Raw genomic sequence first — 20,853 nt, forward strand, 5'->3', positions numbered from 1 at the left:
GATGAGCGACTGCCGAGTAATGAGGCGGGAGACGACCTAACGAATTTGAAGCACCAGCTGCGCTAGATGATCCACCCGCAACAGCACTGCCACTACTGCTACCGCCTATATTCTGATACTCGAGAGCTGATGATGATCCTGCTGCTGCGATGGTTCCGGCCCCTCGTAGCGTTGCAGCTCTAGACACTGCAGGTATAGCTTCTGCGACTGGTTGTGTTGTATATGCTTGTATCGGATATGCGGGTTGATATGATGTTGCGGGTTGCTGTTGATATGTGGTTGGCTGGGTAGCGTACATGCCGGGCTGATTTGCATATGTGGTTGGCACGAGTTCATGGACTTCAGCGGGCATGGCTTGTCCTGCTCCTGGCGCGCTGGTGTATGCCCATTGAGCTGGCGGTTGATACATTACTGGCTGTTGCTGTTGGCTGTATCCGGCCATTTGTTGCGATGTCGGTGGTGCTCCATATTGCATCATTGGAACTGCTGGTGGGTACATTCCGGCAACCATTCCAGGCGGTCCTGGTCGTGTGTATGCCATATGTGGCGGCATATATCCTGCATTATTATTATACATGTCGGAAGACTCGTCATAATACTCTTCATTATCGTCTTGTCCTTGTTGTTGCACGTACTGGTGGTCGTCTAAAAATCCAGGGGGATTTTTATAGGATTGATTGCGCAGATTATTATCATCTAACCATCTTTTCCCATCATCATCGACTTTACGGCGTCCTGGTGAATCACTTGCTGGTTTTCGACGTATGTATACTAGGAAGAAGACTGATCCTAATATTCCTGCTACTATGATTGCCCCTAGCACTATGCCGGCCACAAGTCCAGTAGACATCCCGCCGCCTGCTGCTGATTGAGTTCCGGGTGAAGCTGTACTTATTGCACTTGTAATAGCATTACCACCACTTTGGAATGGATCTGATGTTGGACTTGGTAAAGCGGATGGAGGTGCACTGGGATTTGGTGATGGTGATGGACTGGGTGATGGTGATGGGCTGACATATCTAGCGAGTACAAAAAGATTGGGTACGTTCAGTTACTTGTTGATGCCTAGCATTGCAAAAAACAGCATTTAACCACAACGTACATTACAGAAGCGTAGACTGGTGCTTCATCCGTACACAGTGGTGCCAGACCAGCAGCCAAGCAATCCTTCCACATGTATTGGATTGACCACTTGAGATTCGGAGGCACTTCTGGAATGGAGGCCTGACATTGCGACACTTTACATGCATTTGCGTATAGACACCCGCTACCCTTTCCATTCCCACTGCCACCAAGAGTAGTGCTGTTGAAGTATGTGCATAGCGTGTACGAATATAGTGGCGGTGATACTATAAAAACAAGCGTCAGTTGTGATTGTAATGCTCATTTGTCTCATCTCGAGCACTACCTAGTGAAAAGTTGCTGATCAAACCTAGTTGGACAGCATAATCGACCTCTGCCTGAAAGGTGATCTTGTCGCCCTATTTGATCACTCTAGGAGTTAGCTTCCGAACCATATGCGCATGAAACCCCACATTGGCTTACAGCTCCTATTGCAGCAGCAACACCAGCAACCAAATGTGCAACTAGAAAATGGTGGGAAAGTTGGTTTGAAAAGTCCTCCTGAAATCTTCATGTTCAACACATTGGCGCAATCGTTCAATGTCACAAGGCGAATGTTGACACCAAATAGAGCGAATATCCAAATGCCATGTCTCCTTACTTGTTGTAGGGGACGTTGGACTAGCTGCAGCTTTGATTGCGGCCATTTCTAGGTGAAGTGGAGCAGTAACTAGAACTCCCGGATTACTTGATTTACGTGAGACCTCAGGCTAGTACTGCAATGTAAGTTACCATCTATCAATGTAATCTAACCTATTCAACTATTCTTTTTCTCTCCGAGTTTGAACTTTTGATTTTTCTTGCGTTTGCTGCCGTCGTGATATCTTTCCCACTTTCCAGGGATGGAACTGTTTGGCGTGCATCGAATTTCTGGACAGAGAAGTGCAAGGGCACTTATAAGCGTTCGCTCTGCGTAGTACTGGCATCTTGATATATGGTCTGTTGCGCCGAGCGCAAGACTTCGTTGAAAACACAACCAACTTGCAAATTGGAATTTTCAAAGACTATTTTTCAAACTTTTCAACTGATTTAATGAGGTATATTTTCTGGGTAATTATATAGACTTGAGTTTGTATGATTATGACTCTTGAAAAATTTTCCGTTACAGTACTAGCCGGTGTTCTACACATGACAATGTTCCAACATTTCGGTATCAGGTAGCTTGCTCAAACAGTCCAGGTTTCTCTGAACTTGTCACATAGAGATGAAAACAGTGTGAAGGATCCTATTGGCAAAAAAGGGGTCAGGAATGCATCACCACCGTTTAGATTACACACAACTCCCTCATTACCTTGTTGTTGAACAAACACGACCTTAATACCATTTGGATCTTCATCTTCACCAATAATATCTATGCGGAACTTGGTAGTTGATCCCATCTTATCGGGCTTGATCTCTTCTGATTCGTTAGACTCGGTAGGTGATGGTGTGTCAGATGAAACTCCCCGTTCGTATTTGCATTTGAAACCACCTTCCTTCCGGCGTTGGTATTTGACGTCCAAGGTCTACGAAATATGCAACCAAATATCAGCTCGACGATCTTGTTGAATACGTCGACTGCTGGACGACATGCACAAGTTACATACTGTGAGACGCTCCATGATATTGTTGACGGTATCCTCGTAGTTTTTGCGACTGACGAATGTAAAGGTCTCTGGTTTGAAATTGAACAAGTTGGCAAACCAGCTTCGTTTGGGTGTTGTGGATGTAATGACTGGCGAGGAGACTTCGGTGACTATCGAGCATTAGAAAATCATATGTGAGTGCGCTTTTTTCCACAAAATAACACAAATGGCAAAAATAGCGTGTCACATCTCACATACCTCTCTTGCGATGGAATTTAGGTGTTCCAGGAACATCTGAAACATCAGGACTCTTTCCTGAATGAGCTGACGATACACTGGCGGTAGATGAACGATCACCAGCACTTGGAATTGAAATGGTGAGGCTCTTGGCACCTCCTGAACTTGGTGTTCGGTAATCATTCATGTTGGTGTTGATGGGAGAAACGTTGCTGAGACTTGATCCAGCACTTTCGTTTATCATGCTGTATGCTGGGAGGCTGGCTGATTGCATGTAGGAACTGTTTGTGAGGAACAAGTTGGTTAGCGGCAAGTAAAAAAACCAAACCAAGCTTTTCGAATCTGCTTACGTTGGATCAGCACTTGTAATGGATGCAGACAATGGACTGTTGACCTTGACACTTGCATGATGATTTGAAACAATCCTATGAGATGTCGCTGATAAGCTTCTTTTGCTGCGGAACGCAACACATAACACACAAAAACTTACTTGGCCTTTGGAGAAATCTCACTAACAGGTCTAGCACTCTTGACTGGACTCGTAGGCGCAGCGGCCACAACAGGTGCTGAAGGCATCGACATGCGCTTATTAGCAACATCCATCCCCTCGGCACTAGAATCTCTCGAAGGCGGCAACATATCACCACTAGAACTTGTAGGAGTAGTAGGAGCAGACGGTCGATTCAATTCTTCTCTCGACTTGCGAGATTCGTCCAATTTCTGTCGCAGTTCATCCATGGATTTACCCATGTTTGTAAGCTCTGATTTGGAGCCGCTGCGATCCCCGTATAAAGAAGAGAATGAATCTGCACGTCGTCTTGGTCCACCTTCAATATCCCATTCCTGAAGTTTTCGGACGTCAAAGTTTTCCATGGTTTCCAGTTTTCGATTGCAGAGGAGAAAGTAAAAGACCTTTTCAATGTTGGCTCTGATCGGAGAATTGGTTGTGAGAATACGACAAAAAACAGTGATGACAGGGTTTTCAGGACCATACTCTGGTTTCTTCAGCGCCTCATTTAGTTCAGCTTCATTGCCCCATCCCAGAAGACCAAGGGATGCAATGATTTCTGAATCTAGTGGTTGGCCTTCCATGATCTTGGAGAAGGCCTGATGTGATAAATCGAGCACAAATCAGTAAGAGTACCAGTAAGAGTACCAATGTACAATTTTTGTTTACCTCCTTGTTATCAAGAGCACCTTTCAAATACATTTGGTCAACAGGCTTGAAGGTCTGGGACTTAAACCATGGGTGCTCCATAATGCCCCTCATCTATGAAGTTTTGAAAGCCAGTTGAGCATGATTTGAAAGGATGGCAAAAAATGCATATATCGTCCACATGGCACTTACGGTTATACGTTGAGTTGGATCAACCACCAACATTTTCTTGATCAGGTCCTTGGCTTCGACGCTCACAAACTCGGGAATGATGTACCTATATAGGAATTAGAAAGTCTTCCTTTAGGGATTGAACTAAAAACTGTTGCTGCGACAGGAGTCATACATTCCAGATTTGACCTATTCAAAGAATGTTCAATACATTTCTGACTAAATCATTCAACCCCATGATTCCACATACCTTGCTCAGCAATCTACGTATATTCTCATCATCGAACGGCAAGTTTCCAGTCAAGAGGGCGTACAGTATCACACCACAACTCCAAATATCAGAAGTTTGTCCATCGTACTTGATACCCTTGATGACTTCGGGACTTGCGTAGTGTGGAGACCCGCAACTGGTCTCCAGCATCTTTCCAGTTACTTGCAAACTGGCCATACCAAAGTCTGCAATTTTTACATTGAGATCTTTATCGAGCAGTACGTTCTAGAGGTGAAGAATGTAAGAATGCATTGTGAGTCCGCGGTGTTCTGGCGAATGGGCTTACTTCTGGCTTGAGATCTCGATGACTAACAGGCAGAAAGAATGTAGGATGAGGGGAGATAATCACCTACACGAGAAACTCGAAGAACACATACCAAATTAAGTGTCTATGGCAGAAATCGACTCCAAACACAATCTGCTGGAAAAACTTGAGGGCTTCTCCCTCAGAAAGTCTGCCCTTCTTGACCAAAAAGTCAAACAATTCACCACCCTCGACGTGTTCCAAAATCAAAAACCTATCGAATCAAATCGGAGATAAGGGTCCATTTCGTAAGCAGCCGGCGCAAGCTCGAACATGTACGTACAATTCCTTCTCGCTTTCATAGACATCGAATAACTGAAGAACGTTCGGATGCTGAATCAGTTTCATAATTGTGATTTCACGTTCAATCTTCATGTTGTTTGAAGTCTTCTTTTCCGGCGATTGGTTTTGAGAGAGGGATTCACGAGAAATGATCTAAACGATATTGAGAAGAGTTTCAGTATCGTCACTGTTGTTGTTGCCAAGCACAGCCAAATCAAGAATCAAACCTTGATGGCCACGCGTTGACCAGTCTCAATATGGGTTCCGAGCTTAACGCGACCTAGATAAGAAACACGACAGTCAATATCCTACAACACGTCGGATCGCAGCTAAGAAAATAAAGTACCGGTACTGCCGACTCCCAAAGTTTTTCCCAATAGGTACGGCCCTATACGTAAACCAGAGCCTGAAGCAGGACGACTAGACGGCGCGCTTCCAGAACCACCATTGGCAGACGCTGGTCGACGAGGAACTGTTGCGAGCAAGAATGTTAATATTGGAGTTTTTGATTTATGATGCAAAGCGAGGTCCGAGAGGGGGGAGGAATGACATACCTGGAGCCGCTGGTGTCGACATTATAATCGATTAAATATTAATAGGATTTTTAAGTCTCTCCACTGCGACTTTGCACGAAAGTGTGTGAATGAATCAGGGCGAGGGTAAGCGAAAGAAGTGATTCGGCGGACTCCTCCCGGTCCACCGTAGCTTTGGGACGCTTTGAAAGGAATTTGTTAACAACAATTGGTTCAAAGTTGCGTGTTTGCGTTTCTCACCCCTTTCATAATTTTCTAAACATAAACGCAGGCGGTCGATCTAAGTAAAGAGGCGATAAAAGGATGGCCACCACTGAGATTCTTGTCGGTACGCAGTTAGCTAGCGCCTACAGACTGTATTTTTGCTGTAGAACTTGTTTCTAGTTCAACGATGACATTTGTGAAACTTTGGGAATTGTGAGCGAGATTTCTCACTCGGTTTACGCTGTAAATAGTTGGCGCCGGAGCTGTTGGTGCGCTCTATGGGTCTAGACTTCATGCCTCTCCCATGGCCCGAGTCAGCTGCATCTGCAGGTTTGCCAACATCGAGACGTTTGGCCCAATCGATATTACGTGGTTTTTGACGTTCTGACTCTATTAGGTCAAACTATGAAATAGTCAAACGACAAGGCTTTACAATCAAATCTCCTTACTATGGCGAATATAGCTTCAAACCAACTGGTGTCTACAAATCGGTACAAGAAGCTGCAGATGCCAAAACTTTTGACTTTGTGCTCGTGTCAACCAAATCCCTGCCTGACTTTGAAAACATGGCGGACATAATAGCTCCGGCTATGAAAGTAAGCACAAAGACTGCTATCGTGTTGCTACAGAACGGTGTGGGAGTAGAACAACCATACCGCGTAGCGTTTCCAAAGAATCCGATTATAAGTGCTGTTGAATACGTATCTGCTGCTCAAGATAATGGGGTAGTTCAGGTAAGCTGTCAATTCAGTTCCAGCTTTCAAGCTCAATCCGCTGAACTCCTATAGCACAACAAATGGACGAGAATCTGCCTTGGAAACTATAGCGGTGTACGCCCAGAAGATGCTGATGAAGAACGAAATGCTCGTGGAGTAACCATGACAAAGAAGCTGGTGGAAATCTTCCTCGCCGGCGGTGTACGAGACGCTGAATTTTGGGAAGAGATTGCTCTTGTTCGATGGCACAAGGTCCGAAATTCGTAAAACCTTGCAGGCTACGGCTATTTCACCCCAAATTTCGACACACTGAATCCATCCCACTTGTTTAGGTGGCTCTGAACGCAGCTATGAATGCTTCAGCTGTCTTGACTGGAGGGTTGACGAATGCCGAAATGTCGAAGGATCCTATTGTGCGAGCGCATTTGAAGGATGTTATGGAAGAGATCATGACTGCTGCACCACAAATTATCGGCAAGCCATTTCCGAAACAATTGGCTAGTGCAGAGGCTATTCTCAAGTCAACGGAGAGGAATGAAGGTAAAAATAACAGATGAGATTTGCTAATTTATTCGTCAAAAGACATCTGTTGCAGTTGACTCTGAACTCTGCAAGCAAAGACTGAGATGGCTGCGGTTAGTTTTGGTGAATCACTCTTAATTGACTTTCTATCACGAAACTCAGGATCCAAACCAAGTATGCTTCTTGACTTTGAAGCAGGCAGAGCATTGGAGATTGAGACCATCTTGGGAGAGCCCTGCAGGATTGCACGGGCTCATAATCTACGATTATATAAAACAGAAGCGATGTACGCGTTGTTGCGTCCATACAACACCAAGATTAAAAACAAGCTGTAAACCCTGCGAATAAATTGTAACTAGAATACAAGACTTGTTAATAACGGGTGTTTTGCCATGGCAACATTCGTCTAACGGGGAAGTCCGAGTTTTATTGTTGGGGGTCGTGGTTCAATCACGGCGAGGGTTTGCTTCAAGTCTTCGACAAGAATTACGCAACAAGAAGGCTGAATTGAGCACTATGGCGCGTCTAGTGGCCCGAACGGCACAGTCGCTAACGAACCTGGATACTACAAGGGAACGCCAACTGTCAGAAACACGTCAGCCAAGTGTATCAAGTGAATTATCAAACTCGCAATTTTCATACGAAAACCTGAAGAATACTGCACTAGCCAACTCGGTCAGTCTTGGAAGTCTCACGCAGGGTGATGAGCTAGTCAAATCCGCTGGTAGCTTGACTGGAGCTTTACGTAGAAAAAACTCTAATTCACCATCTGACGATACTGGATTGATGAGATTTAATCGAGCGATCGGTGCTAGAATGGCTCATACTTTGGATGCTGCAGCTCGCAAGAAGAATGGTAGTGCAGAATTCACGCCAATGTTTGGATACCATTTGCAGGATGCTGGGTCAATGTCTAGTAGCTTTTCGGTCGAGAGTTTTGGAGGACATACGAGGGCGGATAGTCAGACAAAGAGTGCTCGGCCCGAGACTATAGATGCATCATATGCTGAAGCTATGTTGGATGGCCGGCCAATGGCTCCAAGTAATCCTGCATCGCCGCTGTCGCCAGACATTAGTCCACGGACGTCAATAACACGAAGGACTACCAGTGGAGCTAGAGGGATTGCCAGGCTCCAAGGTATATACATGGCCCGTGGCCCGTATGGTGGTGGTGGTGGTGGTTTGGGATTTTTCACTCACACCGTTTTGTATAGACTTTCACATTGGCTCATTCACAAATTTAACTTCAAGAAAGACCTCGTCTAAAAATCTGGACGACGACCTACCACCTGTTAGTTTTTCTAGTCTAGATTTTGCTGCTCGTTTACAGGGATGCTGACCCGACCATTTCAAATTAGGTGAAGGAAAATAACAAGGCATCTAAATTTGAGGATTTGCTCAGCTCGGGCGAGACGGCCAAATTATCGCTAACGCCCGCCGAAATGAAGAGCATAGAGGTGTTGTTGAATTTCTGGAGTGGACTATATAAGCTCCCACCGCTGACAACATTCACATTAGGAACGTAAAAAGTCACCAATACGGTTTATACCAAAAGAAGCAACTGTAGCCCGAGAGCCCATATCAGACAGCGCGAGTCCAGCCGATGATTTTGACGCTTCTCCAAAGAAAAAGCAAGAATCATTATGGGACTTTTTAAAGAATTCAGACCCGGCAGAACTTTCTGGCAAACCAGCTCCAAAACCTTCACCTTTATCACCAAATGCGACACTGTCTAAAGATGGAGTCATCAAGTCACCAAATTCTACATCGCCCAAAGACGGAATCACCAAGTCACCCAGTAATACCACCATACCGCAAAGCTTGAAATCACCAAAACCCAGGCCCTTATTATCTGCCAGGAGCTTTGAAGCCCGATCAGCTACTTCATCGTCACCGGCATTGAATGAAGACGACGACGACGATGACGATTTGTTGCCAAAGAAGAACAAGAAAGAGTTGGCACGCAACCAGTCATTAGCCGAATTGCTAAATAGTGAACCGCCAAAAGGATGGAATGAAAAGCCTGAAAAAGTCGTTGTTGTAGCAGAAAAGCCAACTAGGAGTGGACTACGGCTCTTCCCGAGCAGAAACAAGGTCGACTCGAATTCAAGTTTGAACAAGACGAGTCCAAATTCACCTGTCAAGTCTATTCCTCTCCAACTACCACCATATTCCGATCCTTACAACCCAAATCGCCATGACAGTCTTGCTACTATAGCATCGACTGCTGTACGAAGTGCCACCTTTGACAGTCAGAGTTCACAAATGTCGAGAACGGAATCTGGATGGTCTGGATCCGAGAATCAGTCAACTCGAGATTCTGTTAGCTCAAGGAATCCAGCAGAGACAATCCGTGCTTCAGTTGGTTCACGTCTCACTGAATCCAAATCGATCAGTCATATGCCAATGACAAGCCGGCAATCTGAATCTATGGATTTTGTTAAAACCAATTCGCAGCTGTCTCTAGTGGATAACCCCATAGTATCTAAGGAATCGGTAGACACGAATCGTCGCTCAGGATCCATAATCGAGTCGCCTGTGGTTGATACCACTCCTCAACCACCGCCACGAGTGTCTAGTGCAGCCAGACAGTCAGTAGCAGCCAGAGCGTCGACTGCATCGATGGGCCAATCACGGCAAGCGTCAGAGTTTAGTACTGGCCCTGGATCACCAACGATAGGGAAAAGACGGCCATCGTACGAGTCTTATGCTGAACAAAAATTTCTTTCGCTGACGACAGGACCAACGCTAGCCACCACACCTACAATCCCAACACCTTCCGTAGTACACGAGAGGCCAACTCTCAACACTGCGTTTGCAGTAGAAACACAGACTCTGGATGGTGTATTAAAGAAACTTGTCGAAGCCGATTCAGATTTTGCTGAAGTGCTATTTCCATCACCAACGAGGCCTGCTTCCGAATATACCAGTAACTCTGCATCACCAGGATCCATGAACATTCCCTTCCTCAAGGCCTCTGCTGGTCCAAGGTCGAGCGTCTCATCAGCCTTAGGACGATCAGGAGCCGTCACAAGAAATCGAAGGTCGAATACCAACAATGGACCTCCTAGTCCACTCCTCGAAGCAACATTCCAAGCTGTGATTGCTGAAGCTGCTGCAGTAGCATCTCGTCGACCAGTCAGTAAACTCAACACGAATCGATCGTCAAGTGCTGCTGAATTTATTGTGCCTGATGAGACTGGAAGTGTGTCTAGTGGAACATCAAACAAGTCTGCAACCCAATACGATGGCTTTATGGACATACATGAAGCTGGATATCTGCGATACATGATAGGATGGACGAGTAGCGAATCCTCGTCGCATCATCATCACCGACACCACCACAACCACGATTCAGCAAGTAGTAACACGAGCTCACCAATCCGTCGACACCGTCACGAATCAAATGCATCAGCATCGCCAATGTCTTTCGAAGATGCATCCGGTATAGAGACACGAGTGGACTCCAACTCGCACAAACGAGAAGTCAATAGAGAAGCTGCTAACGAAGCCAGATTTGAAAAGTTTGCTCGATTGACGCTGTCAAAACTGAATCAGCTACAAGAGGAAAAGAGGGTCTTGGAGGAACAGTTGGTTCAATATAGTCACGTAACATCAGAGTCTTCAAGTTAGAGTTTTACACTATGTAATATAAGTAAATGTGGAGCACCATTTCAAATCCCCTTTTTGTATTTATTTCGATCTCTGAAACAAGAAAGTTTAATTAATGACGAGAGTTGGTCGGGTTGGTTGTTATGAAGAAGTTGAAGAATGATGGAAAGCTCAAACCGCATCACATGTTCTACATAAAGAGAAATTTGTTGCGTGAAACATAAGGTCAAAGCTGTGTTGTTCTTTAAATCAATGAAGGAGGTTCTTTAACTATTTGAGACGGCTTCACAAAAAAGAAAGCAAGAACGTTTCAAGTCTACTGTACAAAAAACCCGCTTTCTATATCGAAAGACACCGTCCCCATAATTCCGTCCAGGGGTTGAGTGTGATTGCTACCAGATGCTGATGCACCATAAAGTTGCTGTTGTTGATGATGGTACATTGTTGGACGAGCAGTATATGGGATTGGGGGCTGAGCTGCAAGGGCTGGAGGATGTTGTGTGTATTGCTGGTTACTCCCGGTGGAGTTATATACTGAGGTGTAGCGGGCAGACCGTTACAAGTGTTCATAGGCCCGAAGGGCTGAAACAAAGTCTGATGAGGATGGTGAATAGGTAGGGCAATGGAGAGTGACGAAGGATCAGTGTTGAGCCAGGAAAGTCCTATCAAGCCAGTTGGCAGTAACAGATACGTCGAGTCGCGGGGGCTCAAGATGCCAGCTTGGTGCAAGTCGCGCTCGCACGGCCTATGTACCTCCAAGCTCTCGGGGGGGCCAGATTTTACTAGAGAAGTCTAGGGGTGTGCAGGGGTGCTTTCCGGTATGTTGCTCTGTCCCCATCGTTCTTCGGGGCTTGCAATCTCTAACAGCTACACAGTTAGCCACCGCAGCTCTGGTTTTTGATTTGCCATCTGAGACACCTTCAAGCAAATTATTTCAAGTATAGAATAGAGTCTGCTTGTCCAGCTCAGCGTCAACCTCAGTCAACAAGTCCACACAACATTCTTCCAAGCTCCAATGATCTGGGTCAGAGTCCGTATCAAAGAAAATGTCTCAAGCGGCTCTCACTTCTTTAGAGCTCATTTCAGACTAGATTCGCGTGAAAAAGATTTGTTCAGCTATGAAGCGTTGATGCTAAAATGGACCACATTGAGAATTTCTTACCATAAGGCAGACAAAAGGCGAGAGAACTCTCAAACTTGTCTGTTGTGCCTCGGATGATTGATTATGTGTTATTAGGCCGGTTTCAGGGCACTTTAGTGACCGTCACCAACCTCCAAAGTGCAAACTACTCGGTAGATGGGTGTGATGCGTGCTGAATGAGAAATAAAAGAGGCTTGCATTTCTCTTTGATTCCACAAAAGATTGAAGGAAAGACCAATGGCCGTCAGCCGTCCTTTTCCAAAATGCGTTTGAGGGATGCTTCGCTCAAACCTCAAAAATGTCAAAGCGTTGCTTTCAATACAGTGAATGTCAGTTCAAATCCAAGAGATGACAGCCTCCTATTGTTCATTTTGGCTGAAAGCCAGGTCCTCTCGTCACAGTTGATAATGACATGAAGTCGTCACATCTCAAAGAGAGGAGAGTCAAAATCGTCGAGGAAGGCGTCCGTTCAATGTTCGTAGCTTTTCAGGAAGATCTAGCAGTCATTCAGTCTTTAATCTAACTCGAAAATCGAATTGCTTATTGTAAGGACGTCTGGTTTTAATCAACTTCATGGCTTCAGTATACTGATTCGTTCCAAAAGGAGGGAGATTGTTCTCAAACTGAGGCAGGCGTGTCTCAAACAAATAACACGTGGTAGTAGTAGTGGTAAGTGGTAAATTCTTATAGCTTATAATATTCAAAATGCACGTTTCTGTGAGAGAGCCTATAGATAATCAGTTTCAATTCAGCAAAAAATCACGAGGCAATGGACGCAAACAAAACGTTTTACGTAGACTCACATAACAGGAGGTATGTTGGCAGTAGCAAAATATTTTATGCGATTTACCACCCCAACGGTGTCAATAATCATCACTCACCACAGACTAGGATTTGATAGAAACCACGAAAAAGGAGCTCGCAGCAAACAAACACTCGGGAGTTATTTTCTTCAGAGAGATCCGGTCAAATTCAGATCTCAATACACTAATTTACTAGGCGATTATCACATTCCTTCCCTCTTCTTATTTTGATCGCTCTCCCACCAAAAGACATTTAAATCAAACCTCAAACAGTTTCGCCCACATCCATCAACAATCAACACAGCAATCTCACACCATGACAGGCTCCGCACTAGTCTCCACAAAACCCGAAACATGGTATTCAAGACTCCACCACCTATACTACAACACCCCCACATCTCCCATTGTCAAATTCATGGCCGTGACGGAATCTTTTGCAGCATTATTGATTGCCGCTACATATGGAGCTGATTCAGCATCTGGATACTCGACGTTTGATACTATATGGGCTGCTGCGTTGCAGTCAATAGCATCGTTGATTTTGTTTGTGGTGCTGAATACCAAGTCGTTGGGGAAACGTCATGTGGAGTTTGTTATTGCGGTATGTTAAATACGAGTAGTTGATCTATGTTAGAAGTGAATGATTCTGTAGATTGATCGATAGTGACTGTATCTACCCTTGTTGGGCGACACGCTCTCTCAACGAGCATCACCAAACCAAACCCACGCCTGACAATACCTCTCCATTATAGCATCTTTCAATAACAATCATATTGGGCACCATCGTCGCAATCTTCTTCACCATGGGATACAACGAAAGCGACTTGCACTGCTGTCCAGGATCTGCATTCGAAATATGTCAAACCCATGCCATGATTGCTACACCAGCATGGCCGAAATGCACTGCCGTGGGACATTCCCTTATCAGGACTGGGATCTTATTGATTACTCAGGTTCGTTGCAGCAAGCTGTCGCTACTTTGATCTGTAGTCTGCGTCTAATCGATAGTTTTTTGTTTCGTTCTAGGTCTTGACGATACATCCAACCATATCTCATATTCTCCATGTTTGGACTCAGGAACGGGCTCAACAGAATTTAGCTGTAACGGAAATCAAGTCGGCTCAACACTGACAATGTCCATGATTCGGACAGAATCAATACATAGTCTCGTATTGACAGAGTCCACGCTGTAGCTGCATTTCTTTGTTGCCTGTAAACAGATTGTGCTCGACAGTATCGAGATGCTGAGTTCAAATACAAGGAATACACATAGTCTTCATATTTTGCAGACCCTCCATTCGGTTTGCTGGCCTTTTCCTCTCCATCCTTCAACACAACGCGAATTTGCACTATCTTTGTTTTCATATTGGCAAATCTTACAGTTTGTCATAAAATTCTTACAACAATATTTGGCACTGACGCGATTGGATTTTCGCTCTACTCAAATCCCATGTCGTCATCCTCATCAAAGTCTCCATCTGCAATCTCTCTAGCCAATTTACGTTCTTCTTCTCTAGCTGCATTCACAGACGCCAAGTCCTTGTTGACTGCATTCATAGGGAATCTCAAAGCCTAAGGAGAGTGGGACATTGGTTAAACATCAGTCACAAAAGTTGAGTAAACAGTACCCAAGTAAATATTTTCGAGTTGGAAGGTGGTTTCATACCTTGACAGACTCATTATGCAAATCCAAACAGAAAGTAATACGTTGATGAAATTGATTTTGTGGCTCATTGGTCGAATACAGATCAACAATCTCCTTGGACTTCATGTATCCCTTCTCATGAACAATGGTGGCATCAATCACACCATCACGAATTGACTAATATTGATATGTGTTGCGTGAGACATCGGTAGTCCTGGATTATGTGGTTTTGTTGCAAGCCCAACCTCAACCACAAGATAATATCTTCGCTTGTATCTTTACCTTGGCGACGATATATTCAGCATCTTGTTCAGAATCCAACTTGAGTTTCTCACAAATGTCTCGCAGAGAGATGGCAGAATAGGCGATACTGATTCTACGTAATCCAGCCTTGATGACATTATGACGGAGTCTAAAAGATGATACGAATCGCAATCTGAGTATTGAAACCTGCTTCGGAGATCAGGAAGACAAAACGGCATGTCCAACCAGAAGTCTTACCGCAAGATAAGAGTATAGGTCCTGTCAGCAAGGAAAGTAGCCTTGTGTTCATCAACAGCTTTGGGGAATCCATTCACGTTTCCAGATCTTACAGCTGTAGGTGGCAAAAGTAATGGGTGTGAGTATGCGGATTCCATACAAAAAAAAACACTAGATTTCAGATTCCTTATGCATACCTTGAGTGATTTCAAAATAGGGCAACAATGCTTTACGCAACATTGGCTGACGGAAGATGGATCTCTCTGGGATATCACCAGTCAATAATTGCACAATAATAGCTAGTTTGTTGACCTAAGCACACGCCGATGTAAATAACTCGTCCAGATGATGACGATGCTTGTGCGTTTCTCTTGCTTCACTCACAGCTTGTTGAAATCCAGCAGCAGCACTGGTTTGTGGAGCTTTGCGAATAGCTTGTTGTAGTGATCTATTGGCTTCAGTGTAATCCAACTGAATAGCCTTGATTCGACCTAATTTGAGTGTATGGATAAGCAGAGAGCAAAAAGCGGCCAAAATTAGAGCTCGGACGACCAATCAGCGCATGAGATACATACCTTGATAGTATAGGAAACGAGCATGTTGATTATTAGGAGCAGTTTCGGGAAAGACTGCTTTTGAAATCAACTTGTCTGCTTGATCATATAGATTGGCAGATAAATAGCTTCGAAGCAACAGATTCAGGACGGTTGCCTAAAAGCAAGCTTTTGTCATTCTCCAGAATCACCTCAACTCTAGGCATCGAATACATTACCTGCGTGTCTGGATCATGACGTAAAGTGGCAGTTCGATGAGCAGCCAAGAGTAGTCTAAATGAGAAAAGTACATCAACCGACCTCAGTAAACTTTGATTTGTGACTCTGCCTTTACTCACGGTCTAACGGATACGAAATCACCAGTCAATTCATAGAATCGCGCCATATAAAAGTAGATTCTAGCAGCGATTTGGTCCATGGTTCGTCGATTTAATGATTGGATTTGAGCAATGATTTTGGTTGTCAGTTCTTTACCCTGTAGTTGTAATATGTTGTAAGCAAACCGACGGCACAATGACCCTAAGAGCTAAAAAGACAGCTCCGAATGCTTCTTCTGATACCTTGACGTAATGCTTTTGATCATGTATAAACAAGACAACCAACATTCCCAAATAGATTTCAACTTCGGGTGTGGTAGGTGCTGTCGACGATGGATGATGCCCGTTTACGACTTCGTCTACTTCCATGACGTCTCCCATCTATGGAATACCAAAACAGGACAAAGAAACTGTGAATAAAAATAGCAAAAAACTACAGCTTCACAAATATAATTTAACTGTTCAACATACACCCAAGGCAGCATGCAATGTAATCTTTGTATGTGAATCTAAATTATAAAAGAGTGTCAATCACAACTCAAATCAAGATTCAACCTATAACAAACCTTTAGCTAAATGCTGATTCAATGCCTGACTCAAAACCTCAGCATTCAATCGTTTCCGGAATGCTTGGGTAGATCTCAATACACGAGTAGTGAATCGTGTTTCGATTTCAGATACAGCGCGCTCCAATAATGCGATATTGTTCTTGATGTCTACGGTGTTTGATGTCGTTAGGTAACGCCAATTCATTACATTTCTCGAATTTTGATGTTGGGCCAACGCAGTGTCTCGACGAGTAATATATAAAATCAGATATAAATATGCGTATTCCTGACCTGTTACGACGAGAGTATTTGCTTCAGCCAACAGTTCAGCAGGAGTCTTCATCTCGACATCTACCACTGTTGGTGTTGATGGTTTGATTGCTTCGACAGCCATCCCTAATTAGATTGGAAGGTAAGAAGATGAATGTGCTAAATTAGGATAGAAATAATAAAATGATGTACTAGTCTTGACTCTCTCTTACTTGTAGTTTCTCTTGTTTCAATGCAAGCAAAGTGACGCGTCGCAAATCTAACAGTTGCAAGACGAGACATTGACATTAAATTAACGTGTGAATTATTACTATTATAATTACCAAAACACGTGTCATAAACTATCTACATACACTTCAAACCTCGAAAGCTCGTCAACACCACTTTCTCCCAGAACTTCATCAAGCGCATGTCCTTCCACGCGTCCATCACAAAACACCATATAAAGCACACACACACTGTTCTCATGAGATACAGTCAGCGCATCAACAACATCTTGATCCTGATCTTTCTTCTTCTTTTTAAAGTCACCTCCATACTGGAAGCATGGCCCAACATCAGACTCACTCAAATCCCATACAGACACACATCCTTGATCATCCAATGCAAAAAACACTGAAGGACGATGTCTTGACCACTGTATGTGCTTGATACTGGTACTGACGTTAGTACTACTTGGCCAAGTTGTGACTGCTATAGGCAAGGTAGTGTGGAAGAGAGCCATCATTCCTGATTCATATCCTACTATAAAGACACGTGGCAAGAATGGGTGTATGCATATGCATGTGGCAGCGTCCCCTGGCATATGGCTCATAGGCAGATAGTGACGTGGTGCTTGTACTTGACCGTGACGGGATACATTAAGAATGTGGCCAGTATGTAGTGCTACCAAGAATCCTCCACGATCATCCGAAAACGCTACTGCATTCACATGCATGTCTAACGCGTCATTGGTTCTGTTGATGAGTGGAGTAAGCGTTGGAATATTAAGCCAAAAATGCCAAAAAAAATGTAATTGGATGACAGATTCTCACTTGATGGGAGGCCGGATCTGGAATCCTGCACTCTGAATCAACTTGACTCGACTGCCAAATCGCATTCCAGAGTCCAAGTGTTCTGAAGCAGCGGTAGCGGGCTGTTCAAGTTCAATCAAAACCTGTAATGACGATGGAATCACGTTAGACAAAAAAGGCGGCCCGTCGATAAGGAAGAATGGCATCAATTGGGTATGCTGCTTACCCATGACTGCACATGTCCACTAGCATCAATAGACATCACTTGCATAGTCTGCAGACTCTCGGCCCGCTTCTGAAGTGGAATCACAGACACAATCTCGTCCATATGAGCTCGATCAGGCTGATGTATGCCATAAGTAGAATACGAAGGCTCTATGATGGAAATTTCTTGTCCTTCAACTACAATGACATTACCACCTGAGACACCAGATGATTGGTCAACTGATGAATGTAAATCCCATACTATTACACCACCATCACGAGTTCCTGCTATTATGAGATGAGGTTTATAGGGCATGATGCATGCTGTTGTCACATATGATTCACACGTCAGAATCCTACCACGAATGATGTGTTAGAAAGGCCTGGTCAGCAAAAAGCCTGCTCTCACTCTTGGTTTTTGACTCACTTGTATGGAACATGAGGACTCGACACCCTCCAAAGACAAACAACGCCTTGATCCATCAACAACTTGTGTGAAGACTTTTTAGGTAGTGACCATGCCGACAACAAGATTTGGTTGTCACTGCCATGTATAGACAATACCTGAATGCGACGATCTATCAATACCAGAAAGAATGTCAATACGCCGTTAAAGCGTCTTTTTTCGCGTAAATCAGAATACTGCGAAGAGCATTACCAGCGAACAGATTCGGATCCACAAACTCCGCAAATCCGGAACTACATCCCAACCGACTAGGCTCTGAAAACACCCCAAATCCAGCGTCACCATTACTCTCATCCAACAAAACCTCCATTACAGATCTAGCTTTCTGCAAGAATCGATCTAAACGTATCGGATTTGGTATAGCTGGCTTGAGCAGCCTTGACGAATCCTGATTCAGATTGTCTCGAGATGTTCTCGGCGTGTTTCCATAGCCATTGTTAGTAGTAGATGTTGTTGGCAATTCCCATGAGGGTGCTTGTGACCATTTATCTTCAACTAGCCAATCTTCTGTTTGGGCGTCTTGTTCGACGCCGTCTTGATTCGTTTGTGTTCCGACCTGGGTGGATAACTTAGGTGTGAGCTGCGGTCGTAGAGGGACGACAAAAAAAGTATTGTAGTCCCTACAGCATGAACAAAGTACCTGTGCGGCATTCAACAACCCATAGTTACGAATATAGACCTCATACTCATTCATAGGTGCAAGATCGAACAGATCAAATGATACAAAATCCAAATCCACATAGCTTTTTAAGTCCTGACGACGAGAGTGAAAAAAAACTATAAGCCTCTATCGAGAAATTTTCTTCTTTGCCATCCTGACGTTTCACATTACTTTTGCTCGTTGAATTAATGCTCTCCGTAAGGCTTGCGTCGGTAAAGGCGGTTCCACCACGATACAGTTACTGTCAATGATTGAGGCCTTGGTAACTATTAAGTCGGAAGTTTGCATTTTTTTAGCTTGAAGGACCGAAACCAAGCAAAACTCAATCCTCGCCTTTCTCTGATTGTTGTTTCACGTATTGAACCTCCTCATTCCGTCCTTTCTGACTCTTGGCTGGCACGACACCTGGCTGCTGTTGTGACAAAGTCTCTTCTCCTTCCTCGTCTCCATGATCATCTCGCGCATGTGATTTAGAAATAGGTGATATCGGTGGTTCTGTAAATGCAGGTGCTGGTGCTATTGATCTCGATTCCGTGACAAGACCAGGTTTCTTCAGTTCTGGTTTTGTGCCACGAGGCACTTCAGGTTCTTCAAATCCCTCAAAATCGTCATCATATCCTTCGAAATCCTCTTCATATGCGTCTTTAGGAGGTGCTGGATCTAGTCCATCTGCCTAAAAAGTGGTATCCAATAGTAAACAGTTGCTCTTTTTTGCATTCCTGATATCGTTACCTCGAAATCATCCTCATAATCATCTTCTCTTGCCGTAGAGGCAGCGACAGCAGCACTCGTCTTGGACTTTGTAGCTCCAGAACTAGTTTTCGTTGTTGCATTTGGTTTTGACGGTTTCAGCGATGAGGATGATGAGTACACGTCATGACTAGATACGTTATGCGAGTAAATTCATTGAATTTTGTGGCACGGGATGTACGGGTTAAAACCACAATATCCGCTCACGTTGGCGATTTCAAACTGTCCTTGCTCTTTAATGTCGGCTCCGGAGCTCGTTGTTGTGATTTAGACGGTATAGAAGGCTAGCAGAATTGGGAGTGAGGTTAGAACTATATAATGCATCATACCGTACGTGACGGACTAATGTCAGTCGATTGCAAGGCAACAAATCATGATTGTTCTTGACATCAAGAAACATAGGAGAAGCCGACGATCAAGGATGAAAGTAACATCATCATGGACTATTCCTGCATTCAAGCGCATATCAGCTGTGGATCTACTCACCTTTCGCTTAGACATTGAGCTCAAACCTCCAGCTGCTGGTCAACATTGCAAGAAATCAAGACGGCACAAATTGATATCAAACAATTCAAACATGATCGGCATCAAGTTATTAAGCTTCTGATGCTTTGAATCGCGCCACTGCATACCTGCAGAATAATCTCCGTCTATTTGGAAACCAAACCTCGCAAATGATTGACTAGCTATAGGAAAGAGCTTGCTTCTTGATTTCCATCCTTACTGTTTTGGATATGAATCACTCAATCACCTTGTTACTCAAACAAATCCATGTCAAAATCACTCCAACATGGATAATCTGTCATCCACATATCCATGGGAGCATTGGATGACATTGTACCTGTCATTTATCCTCCTCTTTTCGGTCTCGCCTATCGTCGATGGACTACTACTAGCTGGTCTACTCAGTGATCTTGAACGTTCATCTAGTTTAACATTGCGCTCATACACCTTCACTTTATCTGGCACAAGTTTATTATCGATTATTGTGTCGCGTTGCGAATCATTCGGGATGTCGATTCGCAAGCATCATGTGACTATTGGTGTAAACCCTATTGGCTCAGCACATGTATCATACCGTAGACGGTCTATAATTTGTTAGGAAGCATCCACTCATTGAAGCTTGACTTTGAAGCGTGCTGACCAACGATGGAGCTGGGACTTTATAGATTTCATACTTAATTCACGTAGTATCGCAAATTGGCTTTCTTCTTTAGCACCGAGTCCATCTATACTACCCTTGAAAAGCGCGAAATCACACTTTCAAGCTATACGTATATTCCGAGAGACGTCTTTGCCGGTCTAA

The 20,853-nt window shown here is 44.1% G+C and overlaps 3 protein-coding genes across 3 annotated transcripts; 1 reads left to right on the forward strand and 2 right to left on the reverse strand.

Annotated features, from left to right (window-relative positions):
• Positions 1-2,288: 2,288 nt before the first annotated feature.
• SmJEL517_g00463 (uncharacterized protein) lies at positions 2,289-5,684 on the reverse strand (the record flags this gene model as incomplete). Its single annotated transcript, XM_031166392.1, has 17 exons — positions 2,289-2,347; positions 2,414-2,627; positions 2,709-2,857; positions 2,946-3,205; positions 3,275-3,349; positions 3,415-3,852; positions 3,919-4,031; positions 4,102-4,194; positions 4,273-4,357; positions 4,427-4,440; positions 4,502-4,747; positions 4,809-4,830; positions 4,900-5,040; positions 5,110-5,261; positions 5,336-5,388; positions 5,455-5,580; positions 5,663-5,684. The coding sequence occupies 17 exons, from the start codon at positions 5,682-5,684 to the stop codon at positions 2,289-2,291; spliced, it is 2,262 nt and encodes a 753-aa protein (XP_031027318.1).
• A 260-nt stretch (positions 5,685-5,944) lies between these two features.
• PAN5B (2-dehydropantoate 2-reductase) lies at positions 5,945-10,716 on the forward strand (the record flags this gene model as incomplete). The annotated part of the gene is made up of 10 exons (XM_031166393.1): positions 5,945-5,969; positions 6,097-6,175; positions 6,243-6,579; positions 6,634-6,813; positions 6,894-7,101; positions 7,177-7,369; positions 7,443-8,263; positions 8,298-8,374; positions 8,442-8,540; positions 8,602-10,716. The coding sequence occupies 10 exons, from the start codon at positions 5,945-5,947 to the stop codon at positions 10,714-10,716; spliced, it is 4,134 nt and encodes a 1,377-aa protein (XP_031027321.1).
• Positions 10,717-14,076: 3,360 nt separating this feature from the next.
• On the reverse strand, positions 14,077-20,048 carry SmJEL517_g00465 (uncharacterized protein; the record flags this gene model as incomplete). The annotated part of the gene is made up of 23 exons (XM_031166394.1): positions 14,077-14,211; positions 14,306-14,461; positions 14,567-14,696; positions 14,786-14,879; positions 14,962-15,076; positions 15,149-15,255; positions 15,340-15,475; positions 15,537-15,591; positions 15,657-15,793; positions 15,879-16,016; positions 16,107-16,144; positions 16,202-16,579; positions 16,913-17,409; positions 17,488-17,609; positions 17,693-18,026; positions 18,098-18,248; positions 18,329-18,692; positions 18,777-18,890; positions 18,969-19,063; positions 19,185-19,470; positions 19,530-19,677; positions 19,755-19,831; positions 20,034-20,048. The coding sequence occupies 23 exons, from the start codon at positions 20,046-20,048 to the stop codon at positions 14,077-14,079; spliced, it is 3,822 nt and encodes a 1,273-aa protein (XP_031027320.1).
• Between the last annotated feature and the right edge of the window lie 805 nt (positions 20,049-20,853).

The sequence above is a fragment of the Synchytrium microbalum genome (genome assembly GCF_006535985.1).
Source record: "Synchytrium microbalum strain JEL517 chromosome Unknown SmJEL517_scf0002, whole genome shotgun sequence".
NCBI lineage: Eukaryota > Fungi > Chytridiomycota > Chytridiomycetes > Synchytriales > Synchytriaceae > Synchytrium > Synchytrium microbalum.